Here is a 22,268-nt window from a genome sequence, read left to right as displayed (position 1 = left end):
TTATTTCGCGAAGCCTCTGTTCAATAATGCAGTGGCCTGATGCCTCCGTTCTGGATTTGTCTCCCCCCCCCCCCTTCTCTCTGTAGTCATAATCCAAAAGGCCCTGTCTCTTTGGAGCAGCAGATAGCGAGCTCGCTGAAACCGAGAGAAGAGCTGGAAGATGATGGTAAGAAAACACGTGCTTTGCTGAACATTTACTTGTATTTGAGGGGATCACAAAGACAAAGATCCCCCCCGGAAAGCATTAACAGGCTGTTGGGGCAAGTGCTGTTAGCGAGTAGCACCTATGAAGGTGCGTCACGGCACACAAGGGGGTGAGTGGCCAAGACCACGTCCCGGCCGCCTTTGTCTCCCCAGTGGCGATATTTACACACTGCACCAGGTACTTATTTGAGGCTGAGTCGACCTAGGGCAGGCCGAGGACCAATTCAGATAATAGTCACTGGTGTCGGTGGCCATGAGCAGGAATTGAATCCGGGTTGTCAGGTTCGTAGCGCAGCGCGTTAACCGTCACTATACTACCGCTCACCAACACATTTGAGAGGATTACACACACACACGCGCACACACACACGCGCGCATGCACACCGAGACGTCTGGTCAATGAGCTTTACGTTTGCAGTTGACGTGAAAGGCGGAACGCCATGTCTGAGCCGTGGCCTCGGGAGACGATAGCGGGTTGGCATGTCAGAAGGACAATGATCCGTCCTCTCAAAAAATCACGACAACTGCTTTCCTTTAGCTTGCTTGCATGTTGAGGCATATAAGCGTACTTCGTCCTGCTTTTTGTCTTATTGAGCCGGCCTTCGTTTCGTTTTTTTTTTGCTTTGGTCACGTACGGATGTGCCCCATCGATGGCCCGCGATGGTGGACACCCTGAACGGAGCGTGTATAATAGAACGACTCGGGTTGCCCGATTTGCAAATGCGAAGGAGGGGGGGAGGTGTCATCATGAACAGCCGTGAAACACCGCTCCGCGACTTGTGCGGTACAATTGTTTGGCTCGGCCACCTCAAGCTAAAATTATTAGTGCTGCTCTCCACATCAACATCAGCCATACGAAGAAGAAGACTGTCAAACAGCACACGCTGTATCGTTCAAAAACACACCGGAAAGCTGTACTAAAGTCGATACTAAATATACCTTTCATAACATAACATTGTATAATAATGGGTTTTTGCGGGATGCAGCGTGTGCTGTTTGGCACGACGACCGGCACTTCGCTCGGCTGACTGACTATAAAATACTCAGCTCCTACGGGGAGTAGCACAGGCGTCAAACAACGCGTTGTACGACCCACGGACACAACGTGTGGTACGACCCATGAACACAACTCGTGGTACGACCCATGAACACAACGCTTGGTGGTATGACCCATGAACACAATGCGTGGTGGTATGACCCACAGACACAACGTGTGGTACGACCCATGAACACAACGTGTGGTGATATGACCCATGAACACAACGCGTGGTATGACCCACGAACACAACGGGTAAAGGCCCTGTAAAGCACGACCACATAAAACCGACGCAGCGGTGATTGTGGAGGCACACGACATACAACACTGGATGATAGCATGGTGTCGATGGAGGAACAGGGAGTAAATAAAGGAGAGCTGAATAAATAAGTACATTTGCATAAACACAGCCCAAATATTTACGTGTTAAATCATTGACTGAAACAAACATGATTACCATTTTAGTCGAAAAAAATAGTGTTATGTAATTATCGGTCGAGAAATTCGAATTGTGTTTTGTTGTTATAAATAAAAAAAAAATGATAGGCAGAATATAAACAATTGCATAACGCGGAGTTATTCGTTTACAAAATCGGGAAATAATTTGGCTATATGTAATAAAACCGCACACTTGCCACTTGCATGATTTCCCGTGCGGCGCAAAGGCGATGGACGACGTTGACGCGTTTCACACGAGGGTACAGTCCTGCCAGCGGAGATTACGGGCTCGCGAGATCCGAGTGGCATGCCAGGTTACGCAAAAAACGAAATACGTCATGGGACCTCCTTTGCCAGGATCAAAATTTGAGAATAAGTTTTTCCCCTTTTTTATGGCAACAAAACAGCTGTGTTAAGTCGTTCAAACACCAAACTGAAACCTTTTACGAGGAATCATGTCTGCATTAACCACAATGCTTGTGGTGAAAATGCAAACAAAAAACATACTCTGATAATCTTCTTGGTTCTTTCGGTAAAGTCACGTAGAAGGGAAATAATAAAAATAAAACATAATAAAATAATTCTCACGACGTTTCGGCCGCAACGCAAGCAGCCGTCCTCAGGTGAAGAACACGTCTGTCGGAAAGACAGCGTCTGAATGAACACCACCACGCTTGGCAGCGTATATTTAAGCTGGGTTGGAGGGGGAAGAGCGCCTTGACAAAGGAATTTGCATATCAAGAGGAATTTTGCATATTTATGGGAAATGCAGAAGATGAATCCCTGCAGTCACGAAAGCTTTAAATCGAAATATATACTCTGATAACATATGCATTGTCTTTGAAACTGATTGCTCCACACCAGAGACAGCTTTCTTTTGACGCCTCGTCTCAAACGGTGTTAGACCAGAGGACGCCATTGCACAACCCCTCGGCAAAACGTCCCAAGCGAGCCGCTCGTGGCAGACTGCGAGCGCTGCTGTCCGTGCAGGACGACGTGGAGCTCGGCCTCCGTGAGCCCGTAGAGTACTTTGTGAATGACGCCGACTGACCCCACTCCGTTCCGGCCGTGTTTCACGCGTCGCACGTACCTGCCCGCGGCCAGTTATCTTTTTTTTTGGTCCCTAATGCACCTACCGCTGTAAACAATCATAAGGCACCATTATTCCAAAGACTCTGAGGGACACTTGCTAGTTTATTAGTTAATTTGAACATAATCTGTATGCTCTTTGGTTCTTTCGGTAAAGTCACGTGGGAAGAAATTAAATGAAATAAAGATAGAATACGACGTTTCGATTTCAACACAAGCAACCATCGTCAGGCACAGATGAATGATTAATTCTAGATTTGAAGCTTTCGTGACTGCAAGGAATCATATTCTTAGGTTTTTTCGGTAAAGTCACGTAGGTAAAACATCAAAATTAATGAAAATAAAATAAAAACAAAAATCACGACGTTTCGGAGGCAACACAAGTCTCCGTCATCAGGTGGGACCGTCACAGCCGAATTAGCTGCATCAAGTGAGGCAATGATTCAAGAAGCAAGTTGAAGGGGGGAGGAGAGGGGCAGGGGAGCTCATCAGAATGTGGTAGCCAATGAATGGAACGTATCGGGAGGGAGGGGGGCGGGGCTCAAAGACAGCACGGAGTGCTAAGTACAACGCATCGGGAGGGGGGGGGGAGCGGGGCCAAAACAATGGACGATGGCTTGGACGCGGTTGCTGCTGCACACGCCAACACAATGGACAGAGAGGGGGGAGGGGAGGTCTGATACACATGATAGACAAAAGAACGAAAATGCCCATGTTTATACCAATGCTGGCTGAACAATGAAGAGAGCACTGCCAAAAAATAACTGGGGATGTTAACACTCGGTAAAGTAAAGTAAAATAGTGCCTGTCAGATAGGATGGTCCAAAAAAGTGTAATTAAGTCTTTTTTGCGTGGTTGATAACATCTTTCCAATGATTACTAAGTTTGTACCCATCATCACGGTTGAAATTATGTCTGTGTTTGTATATTTGTATGGCTTCGTGTACAAACCTTTGATGGTAGCCGGGAGGTTTGCAGAGAACCTTGGTCTCGGAAAAGACAATTTCATGAGAGCCCACCGAGTTGTAGCAATGATCGGAAACGGCAGAAGAATCAGTTCTGCCGTGTTTCAGATCTGACTTGTGTTCGCAGACACGATCAGAAACATGATTATTTTATTTTATTTCTTTCTATGTGACTTTACCGAAAGAGCCAAAGAGTAATTCCTGCAGTCACGAAAGCTTCGAATCTAGTTTGAATCTGTGCGCTGCTCAGACAAGAAGTGTTTGACAGTCTTTGTTGACACTCTTCGGAGGTGCGGTGGGCCCCAAGGTGATAGCCACGAGCCGAGCGAGCTCCGGACGACTGGCGGAGAGGCACCGCACCGCTCTCCACTCCAAGGACGGAGTGGCTTTGAAGCGAGTCTGTTGCCCTCATGTTGTTTGGTGCGACGCGGCGGAGCGATGTTAACTACCTCGCCGGGTATGCAAGAGGTCGTGGGGTTCAATCCCCGACCCGCCCCCCCGACGCCTGCTCTATATTTGGAGTTTGTGGTGTGTCTCTCTCTCTCTCTCTGTCCGCCGTGGTTGCGTGGATTTTTTCCTCCGAGTCCCCCGGTTTTTTCGCCTCCACATTTAGAATCGACATCACGCGTTTAGAGTGTTTGGCTGCTATAAATGTCCACGTGATCAGCCACTTCGTTGAGCTATCGTTCGTGGCCAGGTTGCTTCTGAAAAAGAGCTACATAGCTTAGTGGGCCTTTCCTGGTAGAATAAACATTTTGATAGCTTTACCAGTGTGGTGATGTACAGTTAAACAACCCCCATGATCTTAATGGCAGAAGAGGGGGGTGTTGCTAGTCTCATCCAGCAGTGGATTGATGAAAGAGCTGTACGTGTACGTATCTTAAATTGCTTCGTATATACAAAGTTACGTGCATTCAGAATGCACATAGGCCAAGTTTAAACTGTGCCCTTGCTATAAATATTGATGTTTAGTTTCATGTGCCAAGTATTCTGTGTTCCTGACGATGCTTGTCAAAGTGCAACGCTTGTCCAAGGCAAATTAACGAGCAGGGTTAGAGACTTTATAACTGTCCCATTTTTGAATCGCAGTCATTATTCATTTCCATAACACGTGATACATTTTTTTTGTCAACTGAGCCCAGTACAGCACCACTAACCCAGACATTCCGTCCATTGGGAGGGCACATGTTTACACCGATGATAAAGTTACCCGTTCCTTAAACTGCCGTAGACATTTGTAGACTTTTCTGTTAATTTCTTTACTTATTCACGTATCCACCGCCACGGGGGATATAATATGGATCCGATTCAAACCAGCCATTCCGTGCCATTTGCACCGGTGTTTCTGGCCGTGAAATATCGATGCAGACTTCAACCCGATGCTGTCGATTCTGCTTTGGAAACCGCACAGGAGCTTGGCTGAGACAAAAAACGGTAGTTTTGGCCCTCGCTTGTCCAGACATGGCCACCAATTACCCGATCCCGTTTTTTTTGGCCAATTTACGTGAAAGCGAGTCTTCTCAAAGCTATTTTTAACAACGCCCTGTCAAAGCAAACCACCAGCTGTATCGATAGCTTTCGTGCCTCATCCTGCTACCAAGGAAACTGCAGGCGTAATGGCATCGTTGCGTTTGTTGTTGTTGTTGTCGTCGTCCTCCACGCACCTTGCAGAAAAGCGGCTTTCCTACCTGCGGTGTTTGTCACGCTAGCCAATGGCTCTGAACCCACAGTGCAGATGTCTGTCGCCATAGTAACCTGAGTAAGCACAATGAAGCACTGTGATATTGGTCGTATTTACGTTCTGCCGCACTGCCTTTCTCTTGAAAACGATTCAACACAAGTCATGTTATTCTCTCTCAATGAAGTTTACCTATTTTTGCCCAATTTTATTTCAGCAGGTAAGGCCCACTGGCGCTATACAGCTTTTTTTCAGAATGTATATATGTATGTTGAACTTTGGGAACCTCATTTGCCAGTACAAAATATGATAATTGGTTCTTTACCCTTCTATCTGGCAACAAAACTGACACCTTTTTACAAGGAGTCATGTTTGCATAGACCGCAATACCTGCAGTCATAATACAAACAAAAGAACATAACTCTGATAATGTGCACTGTCCTTAAAGTTGATTGATCCACACCCGAGACAGCTTTCCTTAGAGCCTAGTCTCATATGGGTTGGACCAGATGACGCCAAAAGGCGCACAACTCAAAGACAATGCACCATCAGAGTATGAGAGCTCGGGGCAAGCATCTACACTATGGGAACCTCATTTGCCAGTACAAAATATGATAATTGGTTCTTTACCCTTCTATCTGGCAACAAAACTGACACCTTTGACTCCTTGTAAAAAGGTGTCAGTTTTGTTGCCAGATAGAAGGGTAAAGAACCAATTATCATATGTTGAACTTCTTTGGCACGGTACGTAGTCAACTGTGCTCATCGGAGGTGCGGGTGAAGGACAACAAACTAAGCACAAAAAGCAACTAATTTCTTTAGAACTGCTCTTTGTGTTTTGTCTTTGCCGTCCTTTTCCCCGCGTGTTCGCTAATAAGGTCCCAGCCGTACATTTTCAGGCGCTCAAACTTATGTACTACATTCCAATGCGTGGGCAAAACACTGAAAATTACTCGGCTCTGCATTCAGTCTTAATTAATGATCTAAATTGCTGCGTGTATATAAACTAAACTATTTTGTTTAACAGCTAGAACCCACGGAGCTATTAGTTATTGTTTCAGAGGCGACCCGGCTACACATGATAACTCATCGCAGTAGCGATATCATCAGACGTGGGGAATTTAAAGCAGCAGCAGCCAAATAAAAAAAACGGAGGACACAGTGAACAATCCACGCCACCAACGCGGGGGAAGAGAGAACACACGGACTCCAAATACAGGGTGTTTTAAAAACATGAAACCAAATTCAAAGCAGTATAATTCACGATGGCAACATGTTACAATTACACAAAAAGTTACAAACGGTTTAATGAGTTATCACGTTTTACTAACCATTTTATAAATGTTCTATGTGCCCTTCGCCTGCTGTATGGACAACATCGAGACGATAGTTGAATTCGTCCCAAACGCCTCTCAAAGTGTCTCCTTCCACTGAAGTCATCCAGATTAGTCGCTAATGGTGGCACAAAAACACCACGGGTCTTTGACGTCTCCCCACAAGAAAATGTCGCAGGGTGTGGTGATGTCTGGGGATCTTGGGGGCCAAGAGTGTAGCGCCAAGTCTCGGGGTCCCGTGCTACCTCTCCAACGTTGAGGCAGCGCGTCTTGCGAATGACTGATGCTTGGGGCTGTTTGTACGCTGGGAGATGCATCGAGCAGTAATCATTTGAAACTCTATGCCCCGCCCTATCTATGCCCCGCCATCTCTATGCCCCGCCCTCTCTATGCCCCGCCCTCTCTATGCCCCGCCCTCTCTATGCCCCGCCCTCTCTATGCCCCGCCCTCTCTATGCCCCGCCCTCTCTATGCCCCGCCCTCTCTATGCCCCGCCCTTTCAAGTGGTAAGAGTTTCATTCATGGGCGGTTCGTGGTTGCAGAGATATATCAATTTCAAATCGGGTCCAATTTTGTAAACACCCTGTATACAAGGTGCTTCAAATAAATGTTAACACTTAAGTGGGACTATCGTTTTTAATGGAAAAAATAACGGATACTACACTGTAGCATGATAACAAATGTAATGTTAATAGCTTCAAAAAGTCAAAGAGTCTCCCACTTGTTCGCCATCATTGTCCACACGTGCCTGGAATCTTCTCCAGGTGGTCTCAAGAACCCGGAAGCATATTTCTTGTGTTATTGTTGCAAATTCTTTGAAGCGTTCACATTTTTTTAAAGCACCCTGTACAACAGGCATCGTCAGGGATCCGGGATCGAACCTAGGACCTCCCTGCGTGTACCCGGCGTGGGAGCATCTGGCTTAAGTGCTCCAGAATCAGACACAATTTTTACTGACTTGCGCCAGTCGGTGTAAGAACAAAACTTGGCACCATTGTGCGCATGGCAATATCACGGGAGCGGCGGTTTGTTACAATAAAATTGTGCTGTCACTTTGCAGTGTATACGATACACATCTCTCCAGGCCGATGTGCACAACTGGGTTTGGGGGGGCGGGGGGGACTGTGGTTACGCACAACGCGAATGGGCGGTGTAATTGCAGCGCGGCGTCGTATCGCACAGGTTGCATACCGCGCATTGGCGTCTCTGTACGGCGTCGCAGTTGTCGTTGCAGCGCTCTGTCGTTTAATCGGGACGTGACGAATGCTGAACGGCAACCGTTGCAAGCGATATGAGCTCCCATTATTACTCGGCGAGAGAGCCCCCCGCCGTGCATCGTCTCCCCAGGAGCACTGGCCCGCATTGTTCGCCTGAATTCTCACATTTCCCATAGAAAGCTTGCCCAAGTTGAGTGCAGTGTATCTATTTGACGACCTGATAGAGCAATTGATGCGTTCGATTAAAGTTTGGCAAGGTTCACCTTTGTTGTTTGAGTATTGAAGTGCAGTGGAAATGAATAACTCTTTGATTGCATCTTGTATATTCTTGGTTCTTTCGGTAAAGTCACGTAGAAGGGAAATAACAAAATAATAATAAAAATATAAAACAATATTTCCCTTCTACGTGACTTTACCGACAGAACCAAGAATATGAATCCCTGCAGTCACGAAAGCTTTAAATACAAAAATGCATCGTGTATACTTTATGGGGAGAAGCAATGATGCAGTGGATAATACACTTTGCTATGAACCTGGCATACTGTGATTTCTGGCCACAGCTAAGATGAGTGAAGAGTGATAGCTCAACAGGTCCGGGACCCTAACCCCAGCACCACTGTGCTACTACACCAACTTGCTCTGATCAGCATGTTTGAAGCATAGTCAAACAACCCCCTCAAAGGCTGATATGGCATAGAAAATCCTGCATGTAGCAGTGGATTGAGAAAGGATGTCACGTAAGAAGGTGGTATCATTGTTTATACAACCAGTTGGCACTGCAGTCAAGCACTTTGTCTCGCAGTCAGAAAGTTCGAGTTCAATTCCCACTTGGGAAATTACCCGGCCCAGGTTTTTGAGAATTGGTGGCACTGTTGTGATAAATAATGGTGGGTGTGTGGAATGCCATCCATAATAGTACAGGGACTTCTCTACTTACCAACTAGTTAGGCTCCAGAGGTTTGTTTGTAAGTCAATTTGTTCGTAAGTCCAACTTTACGCCTGTCGATTTCAAACATGTTTAACTGCATGTACACTAAACACAGGGAATAGCTTTAAACGTTGCATAATCTCCTGTAGTTGTAGATGCCAAAGGTTCTTCATGTTCTGCCGATGTAGATGCCACTAGTTCTTCATGTTCTGCAGATGTAGATGCCACTGGTTCTTCATGTTCTGCAGATGTAGATGCCACTGGTTCTTCATGTTCTGCAGATGTAGATGCCACTGGTTCTTCACGTTCTGCAGATGTCGATGCCACTGGTTCTTCACGTTCTGCAGATGTAGATGCCACTGGTTCTTCATGTTCTGCAGATGTAGATGCCATTGGTTCTTCACGTTCTGCAGATGTAGATGCCACTGGTTCTTCACGTTCTGCAGATGTAGATGCCTCTGGTTCTTCATGTTCTGCAGATGTAGATGCCACTGGTTATTCATGTTCTGCAGATGTAGATGCCACTGGTTCTTCATGTTCTATAGATGTAGATGCCACTGGTTCTTCATGTTCTGTAGATGTATATGCCACTGGTTCTTCATGTTCTGCAGATGTCGATGCCACTGGTTCTTCACGTTCTGTAGATGTAGATGCCACTGGTTCTTAATGTTCTGCAGATGTAGATGCCTCTGGTTCTTCATGTTCTGCAGATGTAGATGCCACTGGTTATTCATGTTCTGCAGATGTAGATGCCACTGGTTCTTCATGTTCTATAGATGTAGATGCCACTGGTTCTTCATGTTCTGTAGATGTATATGCCACTGGTTCTTCATGTTCTGCAGATGTAGATGCCACTGGTTCTTCACGTTCTGTAGATGTAGATGCCACTGGTTCTTCATGTTCTGTAGATGTATATGCCACTGGTTCTTCATGTTCTGCAGATGTAGATGCCACTGGTTCTTCATGTTCTGTAGATGTATATGCCACTGGTTATTCATGTTCTGCAGATGTAGATGCCACTGGTTCTTCATGTTCTATAGATGTAGATGCCACTGGTTCTTCATGTTCTGTAGATGTATATGCCACTGGTTCTTCATGTTCTGCAGATGTAGATGCCACTGGTTCTTCACGTTCTGTAGATGTAGATGCCACTGGTTCTTCATGTTCTGTAGATGTATATGCCACTGGTTCTTCATGTTCTGCAGATGTAGATGCCACTGGTTCTTCATGTTCTGTAGATGTATATGCCACTGGTTCTTCATGTTCTGCAGATGTAGATGCCACTGGTTCTTCACGTTCTGTAGATGTAGATGCCACTGGTTCTTCATGTTCTGTAGATGTATATGCCACTGGTTCTTCATGTTCTGCAGATGTAGATGCCACTGGTTCTTCATGTTCTGTAGATGTATATGCCACTGGTTCTTCATGTTCTGCAGATGTAGATGCCACTGGTTCTTCACGTTCTGTAGATGTAGATGCCACTGGTTCTTCATGTTCTGCAGATGTAGATGCCACTGGTTCTTCACGTTCTGTAGATGTAGATGCCACTGGTTCTTCATGTTCTGTAGATGTATATGCCACTGGTTCTTCATGTTCTGCAGATGTAGATGCCACTGGTTCTTCATGTTCTATAGATGTAGATGCCACTGGTTCTTCATGTTCTGTAGATGTATATGCCACTGGTTCTTCATGTTCTGCAGATGTAGATGCCACTGGTTCTTCACGTTCTGTAGATGTAGATGCCACTGGTTCTTCATGTTCTGTAGATGTATATGCCACTGGTTCTTCATGTTCTGCAGATGTAGATGCCACTGGTTCTTCATGTTCTGTAGATGTAGATGCCACTGGTTCTTAATGTTCTGCAGATGTAGATGCCTCTGGTTCTTCATGTTCTGCAGATGTAGATGCCACTGGTTCTTCATGTTCTGCAGATGTAGATGCCACTGGTTCTTCACGTTCTGCAGATGTCGATGCCACTGGTTCTTCATGTTCTGTAGATGTATATGCCACTGGTTCTTCATGTTCTGTAGATGTATATGCCACTGGTTCTTCATGTTCTGCAGATGTAAATGCCACTGGTTCTTCACGTTCTGCAGATGTAGATGCCACCAACGCCATCTATTGGGCAGCGGTTTAACTTACGACTCTCGCTCCGAACAGGCAACTGGACATAGGGACAGGTTTGTTTGTATCTCTTAAAGTTCGTAAGTAAAATGTTCGTAAGTAGAGGAATCCCTTAAATGTGTAAATTCCACTCCTGGCTCATGTTCACCAATGGGAATGAATTCCACTTTTAGCGCGTTTAAATGTTTAGGCAAGTTTCGACTTGACTCGACTTTTTGAAGCTGTTTTCAAGAGATTAACATTCTGATTGTCAATGTTATCAAGTGCAGCCAAAAAGTGACCCCCTTTTTGTCACATTGAAAAAAAAAATATTAATGGAGAAATCTTAATTTTAGAACTTTCGTGACTGCAGGAATTATTATTTGTTTCTTTCGGTTAAGTCACGTCTAAAGATAAAATAATAAATTAATTAATGTATTATTTTATCTTTAGACGTGACTTAACCGAAAGAAACAAATAATAATTCCTGCAGTCACGAAAGTTCTAAAATTAAGATTGAACCACTTCTACGGGGAAGTTTTAAGCTTATCTTTTTTCTCTCTCTCTGGCGACTTGTTTTCTCTGCCTGTGTCCTCTCTTTAGATTGTTCACACTTAAATTCTAACTTAGCAATCTTTGAAATACGTAATCAACCAGGCTATGCGTTAATTGTGTGTTGACCGACCCTCTGTGTTGTATTACATTACATTTCGATATTTTACTAGGTTATTTAATTTTAGTGTGTCCTTCTCCTGATTTCCAGGCTTGCTTGCCGTGCCATCGCATTCGCAGCACCACGTCTGTTGACCACTCATTGATATGCTAATTTTTTCTTTAACCCTCCTCCCTCTCTCTGCCTCCGCCCCCCCTCTGTCTATTTAAGGCCACCACACAGAGACGATCACCCCTCTCTGTTACCTGTGTTGCTCTCGCTATGTATCTTGGTGATATCTGTCTGCTAATATGTCTGTCTATAGTTTTCTGGTTAGATTTTATGTCGCTATTTCATTATACCTGATGATGATTGCTTGTGTTGCAATCGAAACGTCGTATTCTATTATTTAATTTAATTTATTATTTTATCTTTAGACGTGACTTAACCGAAAGAAACAAATAATAATATTAATGGAGAGTTAAGCAGCATTTTTTTTTGACATCCAAAGAAGAGTTCGTGTTAACCTCATTGTATGAAAAGGGGATCTTTTTTCAAAGCACTTGTTTGGTTTAAGGAGCGTAAAGACAAATAACCCTCATTGAGCACTGGAAGTTATCAGGACACAGTTGGACTGTTGCGACATTGATCTTCCTAAGAAGCGACCGTGTGAATAAAATACCCCTTTGCGCCCGAGGAGGCTCCTGCAACGGAGCCCCACGTGATACATCAGTTTGCTGGGATCGCTCGTTTTGCAGCCCGGCCGCTGTATCAGCCTTCAGCTCTCCTCGCGTCCCGCAGAGTTTTCTCGCCAGAATGTGCAGCGAGAATTGGGTCATTTTATATTTAAATGTGCAACACGCAATTCCCTAGACGGGCTGATTTTTTTTTGCCTTTTCCCCACAAATTTCATTCCCGCTCGTGTGACCAGAATTGCGAGGTGAAATTTAGTCAAATTAAGTTAATTAAAGTATTTAATGAGATGGGTTTTTCGTACGATCGTTTTAATGACCGGGCTGAGACACACATCATCTCGCTACACTCGGGAACCCGGTTTTAATCACAGATAGCTGCCTGGGATTTCACTCCCCCCCCCCCGTCAACCCAAAGGTGCCAGCTCAACGCTCCACCGACCTCTGAGTCACCCACGCACATCGAGTTGACCTCGGTTATTTTAAATGTAATACTGAGTATGGCCACATTCAAAGTCAACGTCAACTAAACAGTTGCCATGCTTTCAACAAGCTTTGGGTAGTTACCTATCTCTAATTGGTTGTCCTGAGCCAGCCGTAGACATTCCACATTCGTATGTTTCAGAGCAGTCATTCCATAGGACAACCGTTATTTACTCGCCATGCATTGGTGATCTGTTTATTTTTTTGTTTAACACGTAGGCTTTCGCGACCAATATTATTCATAATAAACGTTTTTGGGTTAGATCGCGTTATTTATAAATGTGTCGTAACCCTCCACCACCCGATACGGCCAATCAGCAAAAAAGTATCATTCTGGCGAATTGCCCGATGATGCTGGATGCAATTACCAGCGAAACATCACAGTACTCAAAAATTGTAAATGTTGCGGATTCGCTCTTCAACACACCGGTGGGCTAAAGTAGTGAACTATTTGTCTTTTGTCAACGTGACACTTTTTTGCTGATTGGCCGTGTCGGGTGGTGGAAGGTTACGACACATTTATAAATAACACGATCTAACCCAAAAACGTTTATTATGGGGTTTTTTTAATCGATCGGTAATGCTGCCGTGACGCACGCTGGGTTCGCACGTCTGGACTTGCGCTCCAGAGGCCACCCGTTTCACTTGATCTGCCAGCGGTGCCCGTCGCAACATTGAACGCGGGCCTTCTTAAAATCCGCCCACACCTCTAACTCGGCAGAAGAATAAATGGGTTCGCCACAGTGAGTTGATCGGAAGGATGGTCCCGTGTGGTGGGACAGTGGCGTTATCTCGGTGTGGTCTGGGACTGATGTGTTGCTGCTGTTGTTGTGTTTGCTACCTTGCCCAATCTTGATAAATCGGACTTACAGTAAAACCTTGGATTGCGAGTAACTTGGTCTGCGAGTGTTTTGCAAGACGAGCAAAAATTTAAAGTAAATATTGATTTGGTAAACGAGCGAGGTCTTGCAATACGAGTAGTACGTGTATACACTTTGTCTGCCGATCGTCACGTGATCACAACTGATATACGAGTGCTTTGGATTACAAACACGTTTCCGGAACGAATTGTGCTCGCAATCCAAGGTTTTGTTGTATATTATTTATTCATTTATTATTTACGTCTATTTTGTGGCTTGCTTAGCATTTTCTCTATTTTGCACCCAGATCGTTTTTGTTGTATTGTTTGCTGTTGTAACTTGCTCACCCGCACATAATGGACATCTGTGAAAAAAGCTTCACACCTCATCGGATTCCTCCTGCAGTCTAAATAAACATTACACTGGTCAACGCACTTTTTCTGGCATAAGGTATTCCAACGGTTTTAATGTAATTTTGGGGTGCTGATTCCAAATCTGGCATCAGTTTCTGTCTATCACATCAGGTTTTTGAGATATCAAATATTGCATTTTCAATAAAAACTGCAGAAGAAAAATATTAAATAAATGTGGATATCTACATAAAATGATATTATAAACACACTATCCTAAAAATATAGCACCATATTTTAGCACTAAAGCAGTCACTGACATGCAACAACTTGCAATCATAAGTGACAGAGTTAATTTCGGGTAAAATCAATGAAAATGGGGTATGCCGATAGCATACTGGAATCAGCACCCTGAAATTAGTCTAAAAGAGCTGCAAAAGTCCAGGCCAGAATTTATTTTTTTTGTTGACCAGTGTTATGATTCTAAATCTGGGCCGCAAGCCCTCTGAAGGAGCTCTGTAGAGCACTCTCAGCAGGAGGCCCTTCCGCCAGCAGCGGCGTGAGCGAGCAATTGCGGAGCCGCACCTTTATCCCATCTTGTATATATCTATTGTAGATGGTATTAGAGACCGAGCAAAACCCACCCCCACCACCCCATTTGTAACGTTAAACTCTCTCAACGTTCTCGCCGAATAAGGCGCTCTGCCAAGGCACGGTTCGAAGCAATCACTAAAGTTGGTTACGACAAAGCGTACATTTTGGGTGTAAACAACATTGATGGTGCCATTCCTTATTTGCAGCCGGATTAAATGTTCTGCAGCCACAGTGTGATCCTCTGCCTGTCCTGTGTTCGTCGCTTCATTTCTCCCAGGAGCGCGTTTTGTCCGCTGGCCTGCCGGGTGGTGAAATCTGCGCCGTTTAGTTGCACGATTGAATGTCACGTTGCGCGAGGATTAAGTCGCTGTGGTTTTTCTTTTGTTATCTTAATCTGCTTCTGGTTATATGTGTAAGTAATTTTTATAATAATAATCTTTATTTTAATAAAGCACCTTTCGTATTGAAATATCTCAAAGCGTATTATGGAAGAACTAAAATAAATAATTAGAGCTGTGATTTACGCGGATTTTTTTCTTCTTCTCTGCTTACAGACAATGTGCAGAATATGCAGAGGTTTACGTTGAGGGTATGATTGGGATAACTTTCTTGTTTCATCACATTCGCCAGTCTCTACCATTCTTATTTATTTGCATTTTATTACGTTATTTCCTTTTTTTGTAATTTGCTTATCTTTCCTATACATTGCACTCCCATCGTATTCTTTGTTGTTGTAACTGTCTGACCCCCGCGCTCCTAACTGGACATCGGTGGCAAAGAGCTTCATAGCTCATCGGATTCCTCCAGTCCTAAAGAAAGATTCTGATTGTGAAGCAGATTGCCATCACATTCAGCTCATTGATGGTTGCAAAACGTGGAAACTGGACCCGTTATGTATCCATGTGCCTGTCTCTTTATAGACACGTTGATTTATGTTTCTTAAAATCAGCACGTGGAAACCAATGATATAATTATAATCATATAATTCTAATCAAAATCCAAGTGTATCTTGCACATTCAAAAACAATCATTATAGCCATTGCATTGCGCCTTTTTACATACAGTAAAACCTTGAATTGCGAGCATAATTCGTTCCGGAAACGTGATTTTAATCCAAAGCGCTCGTACATCAAAGCACTCGTATATCAGTTGTGATCACGTGACGCTCGGCAGACAAAGCGTATACACGTACTACTCGTATTGCAAGACCTCGCTCGTTTATCAAATTAATATGTACTTACAATTTTTGCTCGTCTTGCAAAACGCTCGCAGACCAAGTTACTCGCAATCCAAGGTTTCACTTTACACGTTATTTGCTCAATCAAGTGAAAAGGGAACGTAGTGTCCGAGAGGCATATTAGTTCTCTCATTAACACGTCCTTGCCGAGTAATATCACCACGAAATGTTTACAACGCAACTTTAATTTAGGCGACGGCAAAAAATCTACAAAGCTAACTTTACATTTGGCCTCCATCTTTCTGTCATCAGTCGACGAAGTACAAAATGTTCCAGACACACAGAAACTAATTTGAGAATACTGCAGACTGGTTAATTGGCCCATACAAATGCAACAGCAGCAGGCTTTTTGTATTCAATACATGTTGCGCATGTTACGTGCTTTGAGACATGAATATTAAGCGCGCTTGATCTTTCCCCCTTTTCAAGTGAAGAACACATGCTAAGTCTGTGGCCCACAACACAGCGCCCATCTGTATTCGATTACGGCTTCAAACCCAATCCATGTTAAACTCCTTAGCAATCTCGACACCTTTGAGTCGTGCAGCTGTGTCGTGTAACCAATAAGAATAGTATTTTAAATAATTGATTCTGCGGCGAAGACATCGCAAATTTACAATAGCAACAAATTTGCGCTTCGTGTCATTTATATGCTAATTGGCGGGTTGAAGTGTGCATTCTGGGTTTGTTTCAAACGATCGGGTGGGGGGGGAGGGGTTAGTCTACACTAATTGTAAAAAGGAGCTCAATTTGATTTGTCCTTTGCAGGCGATTTGTTTGCAATGCACGTTGTCTCCTCTGTTGCTGTAGGTCTTGCCGTCAGTCAATATTGAGCAGTCGATCTCAAAATACGAAGGAAGTTGCTCGCTTGTACCGTAATTCAAGTGCCGCTTGCTTCAGGATGTGAATCATTTTGGAGGTGATGTCTTTCGACTCATTCTTGCCATTTTGTTTAGTGCCGTTTTCTCACCGTTCACTTTTTTTTTACATACGTAAATACACTTTTTTGTTACATACGTAAATACTGGGTGCTTCAAAAAAATGTACCCGGCCGGGTATCGGGTAGGGTACGGGTAACCCGTACCCGGCTGGGTACGGGTACCTGTTTGCGACCCTGGTGCGGCCGGGTACGGGTATGGGTAAGGAATCAAAACCTGTTTGCGACCTCTGGTACGTAGCCAACCATGCTAATCGGAGGTGGTAGTGTTGAGTCTATGGGTGGTATTGAGTCTATGGGTATTGTTTTGTTGTTTCTAGATTTGTATTTGTATTGTTGTTAGTCTGTGGGCAGTGTAAGTCTATGGGCAGTATGTACGTTAAACTTCTTTCACACCGTACGTAGCCAACCGTGCTAATCGGAGGTGGACGTGTACCCTGAGAATCTAACGTTCAGCCAGGACCAGACCGGGTTACAAGTTCGGCCGAAATTTGCATTGAACTAATTGGCACTGATACGTGTGACATTGTTTTTGTATTGTTCACCTTTTGGCGTTCTCTGGTCTGACACTGGTGAGACAAGGCCATAAAGAAGGCTGCCTCTGGTGTAGGCCAATAAGTTTAGTCGTCATTGGCCACACTCATCCCCGTCTCAACTCACTATCCTGTCTCCACGCTCTCAACTGGCTACCCATCGCCAGTAGTGTCATATGCAAGATCGCCTGCCTCTGCCACAGTGCCTTCACATCTGCCTGCCCGCTGTACCTTTCTTCATTATTGACAACTTGCAGCTCAGCACACGGCAGATGCCTGCGCAGCGCGACTCACGACCTCCTCTTGATACCAAGATCCAGGATGGTCACCGTGTCTATGCGCCGCTTCTCGGTGGCAGCCCCAACAGTCTGGAACGATATCCCTCTGCACATTCGAAGCATCGCCTCAATCGCCTCCTTCAAGAGAGACTTAAAGACTCTCCTCTATAACCACGTGCTTTCGAGCGACTCTGAGCTTGGCTCCGCGCCTGTGAGTTGCGGCCGTTACGTCCGCAAATTTGTGCGCGTTATAAATTGCATTTATATTATTATCAGAGCGTGTTTATTTGCATGTTCACGACAAGTACCATTTGTTGTTAATGCAGACTTCATTACTTGCAAAAGGTCTCTATTTGGTGTCTGAACATCTTAACACCTGTTGTATTGCCAGAAAGGGTAAAAACTCTTCTTATTTTTAAATTGGCTTTTGTTCGTGTTTACACGTTGCACCCGTATATATGGTGGTTATTGTTTAATGAGCAGAACACTCAATAGTTCTGTTGACAATTTTGTTGTTTAAAATTTTGTCATAGGAGACTATAAATCCTCTTTCGGTTTGGAGTTCGCGACCAGTCTTGTCGATGCTTGGTTCCTACGTCTCACCTTGTCAAATTGATTCCGAATTTTTTTTACTTAAAGCTTTCGTGACTGCAGGAATTCAAATTCTTTGGATCTTTCGGTAAAGCCACGTAGATATAAAAAATAATGATGATATTTTTATTATTATTTTATATCTATGTGGCTTTACCGAAAGACCCAAAGAATATGATTCCGACAACTCAATTCACGTGGTAGGGCAGTGAAACAATGTAACTTATTCGAAGTTGGATAAAAAAAAAAATTGTTTACCGTACTGCTCGAATGTTATTTTCAATTTTGCAACAAAAAAAGCCATTCGGCGACTTTTCTTTCAAGCTAAAAGGCTGAGGCGCGTCGTCGATTAGCACGGTTGGCTACGTACGATGCAGACGAAGTTCAGCACACATACATACGTGCATGATCAAAGCCCATGGTGTTTTATATACTCGCTGTTTACAGGGCCGCAATGGCAATGCGTGCGCGTGTCTCCGCCGAGTCGTTCATTTGTCAGGCTTGAGGTCGCCTTGTTGCCTGAGCGGAATTCCCCGCAGCTTACCATCACTGACCCCGGCGAGCACAGGCGCGCTGTGTAGGCAACGCGTGTGCGTGTCTCCGCCGAGTCGTTCATTTGCTTGAGGTCGGTTTGTGGCCCAAACGGAATTGCCCGCAGCTTACCAGCCATGGCCCCGGTGCCCCCCCACCCTCCCCACCGGCACCGCTGTGCACGTGTTTTAGCTCCTTTCCTATCCGCGCCCGATTCTTGTATCCCCCGAACTAATGGATTCTGGTGGGATTTGTGCAAAGTAGTAGTCAAATAAGCTTTCGGAACCCAGAGCTATGAGCCCGTGACCATGCAAAAATGATATGGCCCAAAGGCAAAAGACCTTGAAATTCCAAGTGAACTCAAGCTGCGCTGTGAATTTCCCGATCCTATGAAGTTGTGGGGGAAGGGGGTGTGGGTGGTGGCATTTAATTTGGCTGGTGTGTGCACAAAAAAACAACTGTTACACAAATATAGCCTTCTGATATATATATAATGCAGACGATTTGTTTTTTTCTGTGAGTGTCGTGGTTTGCTGAATATCGCAGCTCTACGAAGGGAGCAGTTTGGGCCTAGGCCACACTGAGTAGAGGCGCATGAGAAAAGAAGCGAATCTCGGTCATTGGAGAAGATGCTTTCATGTTCTCTTTATTTTTCCTTGCACACACATCTCTCCATGTTTACACGAGGTAAGAATGGTGACAAGCAAACTAAGCGGGTGCATTTTGAAATAACGTCACAGGCGATGCTTTAATGTGTTTTTTCTTGTGTGGTGGACAGGATTTATATATATACATAATTCATAAATGTATGTGTGTATTTTGAACTTCTTTCGCACCATATGTAGCCAACCGTGCTAATCGGAGGTGCGGGGGAGGGACAACAAACTAAACACAAAAAATAAAACACAAAAAATAAACACAAAAAATAAAACACAGCAAGAACCCCACTGCAGTCACAGTTCCATCAAAAAAATTCCTCTTCAACCACACCGACGGCCTCAGGCTTTTTATATACCGCATGTAAATGTAACAACGTTGATTCACCTGGGAATCTCCATCTATCCAGCCCAAGCAACAAGTGTGCCTTCCTCCATTGGATTAACATGGCATGCTCGCAGCATGCGCTCACTCCCTACACGTTGTGATGTAGCTTTAGTGCTGGCTCCCACAGTGGCACTTGCCTGTTTCCAAATCGCTATTTTAAAACGTACAGCAAATTCATGCCTCCGTTATGTCAATCGGAATCGGAATCTTTTATTCATCCTGGAGAAATCCGGTCAGTGATGAAGCTCTTTTTTTCACTGAGGTCAAATAGGGGCGGGTCAGGAAGAGGTTATTGGAACAGAACTACATGAAGTCATGTGATCAGGGCCTTCAATTTAAAGTCATGTTCTCCGATATCGCTGGGTGATTTCATAACGCGGATTGAATAGAACGCGATGAATGTATTAGGGAACACACTTTTTTATTTCTAGAGATAAGGCGGATGCGAATTGGATATAACGTGACCGAGTGAACGTAACTATATCGCGGGACTAGGAATAAGCGGTTGTGTCGCTGCCTCGGTGTAGCATCACCACGCAAGGCATTGGGATGCTGCTGGATGCTCCCCACACCTCCGGTCTTTGCTCAGCCTGCGTACGCATCTCACGTGTTATCGCAGACTGTGCTTCTTCAGGAACGCAACTACCGCGTTATGGGGGAACAGACTGTATTGTTTTCTGGCCCCTCAATAATAAAGCTTTAGAGTTGAATTGCTTAGCATGGCCTAGGTATGTCTCGATTTAAAGCTTTCGTGACTGCAGGGATTCATCTTGGTTTATTCGGTAAAGTCACGTAGAAGGGAAGTAATAAAATAATAAAAATAAAACATAATAAAACAATTCTCACGACGTTTCGGCCACAACGCAAGCAGCCGTCCTCAGGCGAAGAATGAGACATTATCAAGCTAGGAGCTTATATAGGTGTAGCGAGGAGGAGCGCCTTAACAAAAGAATGTGCATATGAAGAGGAATTTAGCATACCAATGGGCAATGCGTAGGAGGTGGGCAGAGGGGTTTCAAAGTCCCATTATGCCCATGCATTATGCAGGATCAACAGCACCACGGGGGGGCGCAAGGAACAGCGTTAATAAAGGAAAGGAATGTTAATGATATGTAGCTGCAGACGTAGCAAGATCTGAAATCTCTGTAACCCTCAAAAACGCTATAATGCCAGCTAGCAACATCAGCAAAGATGAGCGTTTTGAATTAGCTCCATTAAAAAAGAGAGGGATGACATTGTCATCCTCTCAGCCGACAAAGGCAATGCCACTGTCATCATGGACAAAATAGAATACAACAACAAAATTCAAGAACTACTCAACGATGGCAGCTATACAAAAATTAAAAAGAGACCCCACCAACAGCCTCGTCTCCAAAACCAACAACATCATTTCTGCTTCAACCGCATTAATTGATCAGACCAAACAGTTCTCGTTGAAACCTTCTGCAGCCAGGCCACCAAGATTGTACGGCTTGCCAAAGATACATAAAGAAGATACACCTCTTCGTCCCATTGTCTCTACTATCAACTCCCCCACTTACAAACTGGATCGTTTTTTGTCCGAAATCCTACGGCCTTTCACTGGAAAAACCACCTCTGCAGTACTAAACTCTACTGACCTGGTATCGACAATCAAGGGGATTGCCCTGTCCCCAGACGACCTGCTTGTCAGTTTTGATGTGGTTTCCTTGTTCACCAAGGTGCCTGTGCCTGACACCATCACAATCATTGAAGACTTGGTTCATCAAGGACCCCCCCCTGGTGAGACACTGCTTAACCAATACATACTTCACCTGGAATGGAACCTTCTACAAGCAAATTGAGGGCACCCCAATGGGCTCCCCCCTATCTCCGGTTGTAGCCAACATCTTCATGGAGAAATTTGAGACGGACGCCATCCAGACTGCCACTCTACGCCCGACCTTATGGAAGAGGTACGTGGACGACACTTTTGTCATCTGGCCACATGGCCGGCCTGCTCTAGACCAATTTCTCGACCACATCAATTCCATACACCCAGCCATCAGATTCACCATGGAAGTCGAAAATGATGGCAAGCTACCCTTTTTGGATGTCCTAATCAAAAGGAGACCTGATGGTTCAATGAGCCACTCTGTCTACAGGAAAACCACCCACACGGATGCTTATCTAAAACCGGATTCCCACCACCATCCATCCCAGAAGAATTCCCTCATCAAGACTCTATATCATAGAGCCCAATGCATCTCCGACCATGAACACATTTCCAGTGAACTCAAACACGTACGCCAAGCTCTTAAGGCTAATGGTTACTCCGACTACACAATCCGCAAAGCCATCACTCCAACCATCAAGAAGGATCCTGTTGAGGAGCCTTTCAAGACCATCACCTTACCCTACATTGCTGGGGTCACAAAAAAGATCTCCAAAATCCTGATTAAACACAAGATCCAGGTCCGATTCAACACAGTACATAAAATCCGTGATCTGGTACCGTCTGTAAAAGATGTGATTCC

General features: G+C 44.5%; 1 protein-coding gene across 2 annotated transcripts in view; it reads left to right on the top strand.

Moving 5' to 3' along the window:
• The window catches only part of LOC144947350 (membrane-associated guanylate kinase, WW and PDZ domain-containing protein 1-like), a 320,338-nt gene that overhangs the window by 176,614 nt on the left and 121,456 nt on the right, over window positions 1–22,268 (top strand). For both annotated transcript variants that reach the window (XM_078876623.1, XM_078876624.1), the window contains exon 5: window positions 87–166. In XM_078876623.1, the coding sequence (XP_078732749.1) occupies window positions 87–166 (80 nt within the window). The remainder of the gene's footprint in view (window positions 1–86; window positions 167–22,268) is intronic.

Source organism: Lampetra fluviatilis, chromosome 44, assembly GCF_964198595.1.
Source record: "Lampetra fluviatilis chromosome 44, kcLamFluv1.1, whole genome shotgun sequence".
Classification (NCBI taxonomy): domain Eukaryota; kingdom Metazoa; phylum Chordata; class Hyperoartia; order Petromyzontiformes; family Petromyzontidae; genus Lampetra; species Lampetra fluviatilis.
The sequence above is the reverse complement of the archived record's forward strand: the minus strand, read 5'-3'. Positions and strand labels throughout refer to the sequence as shown.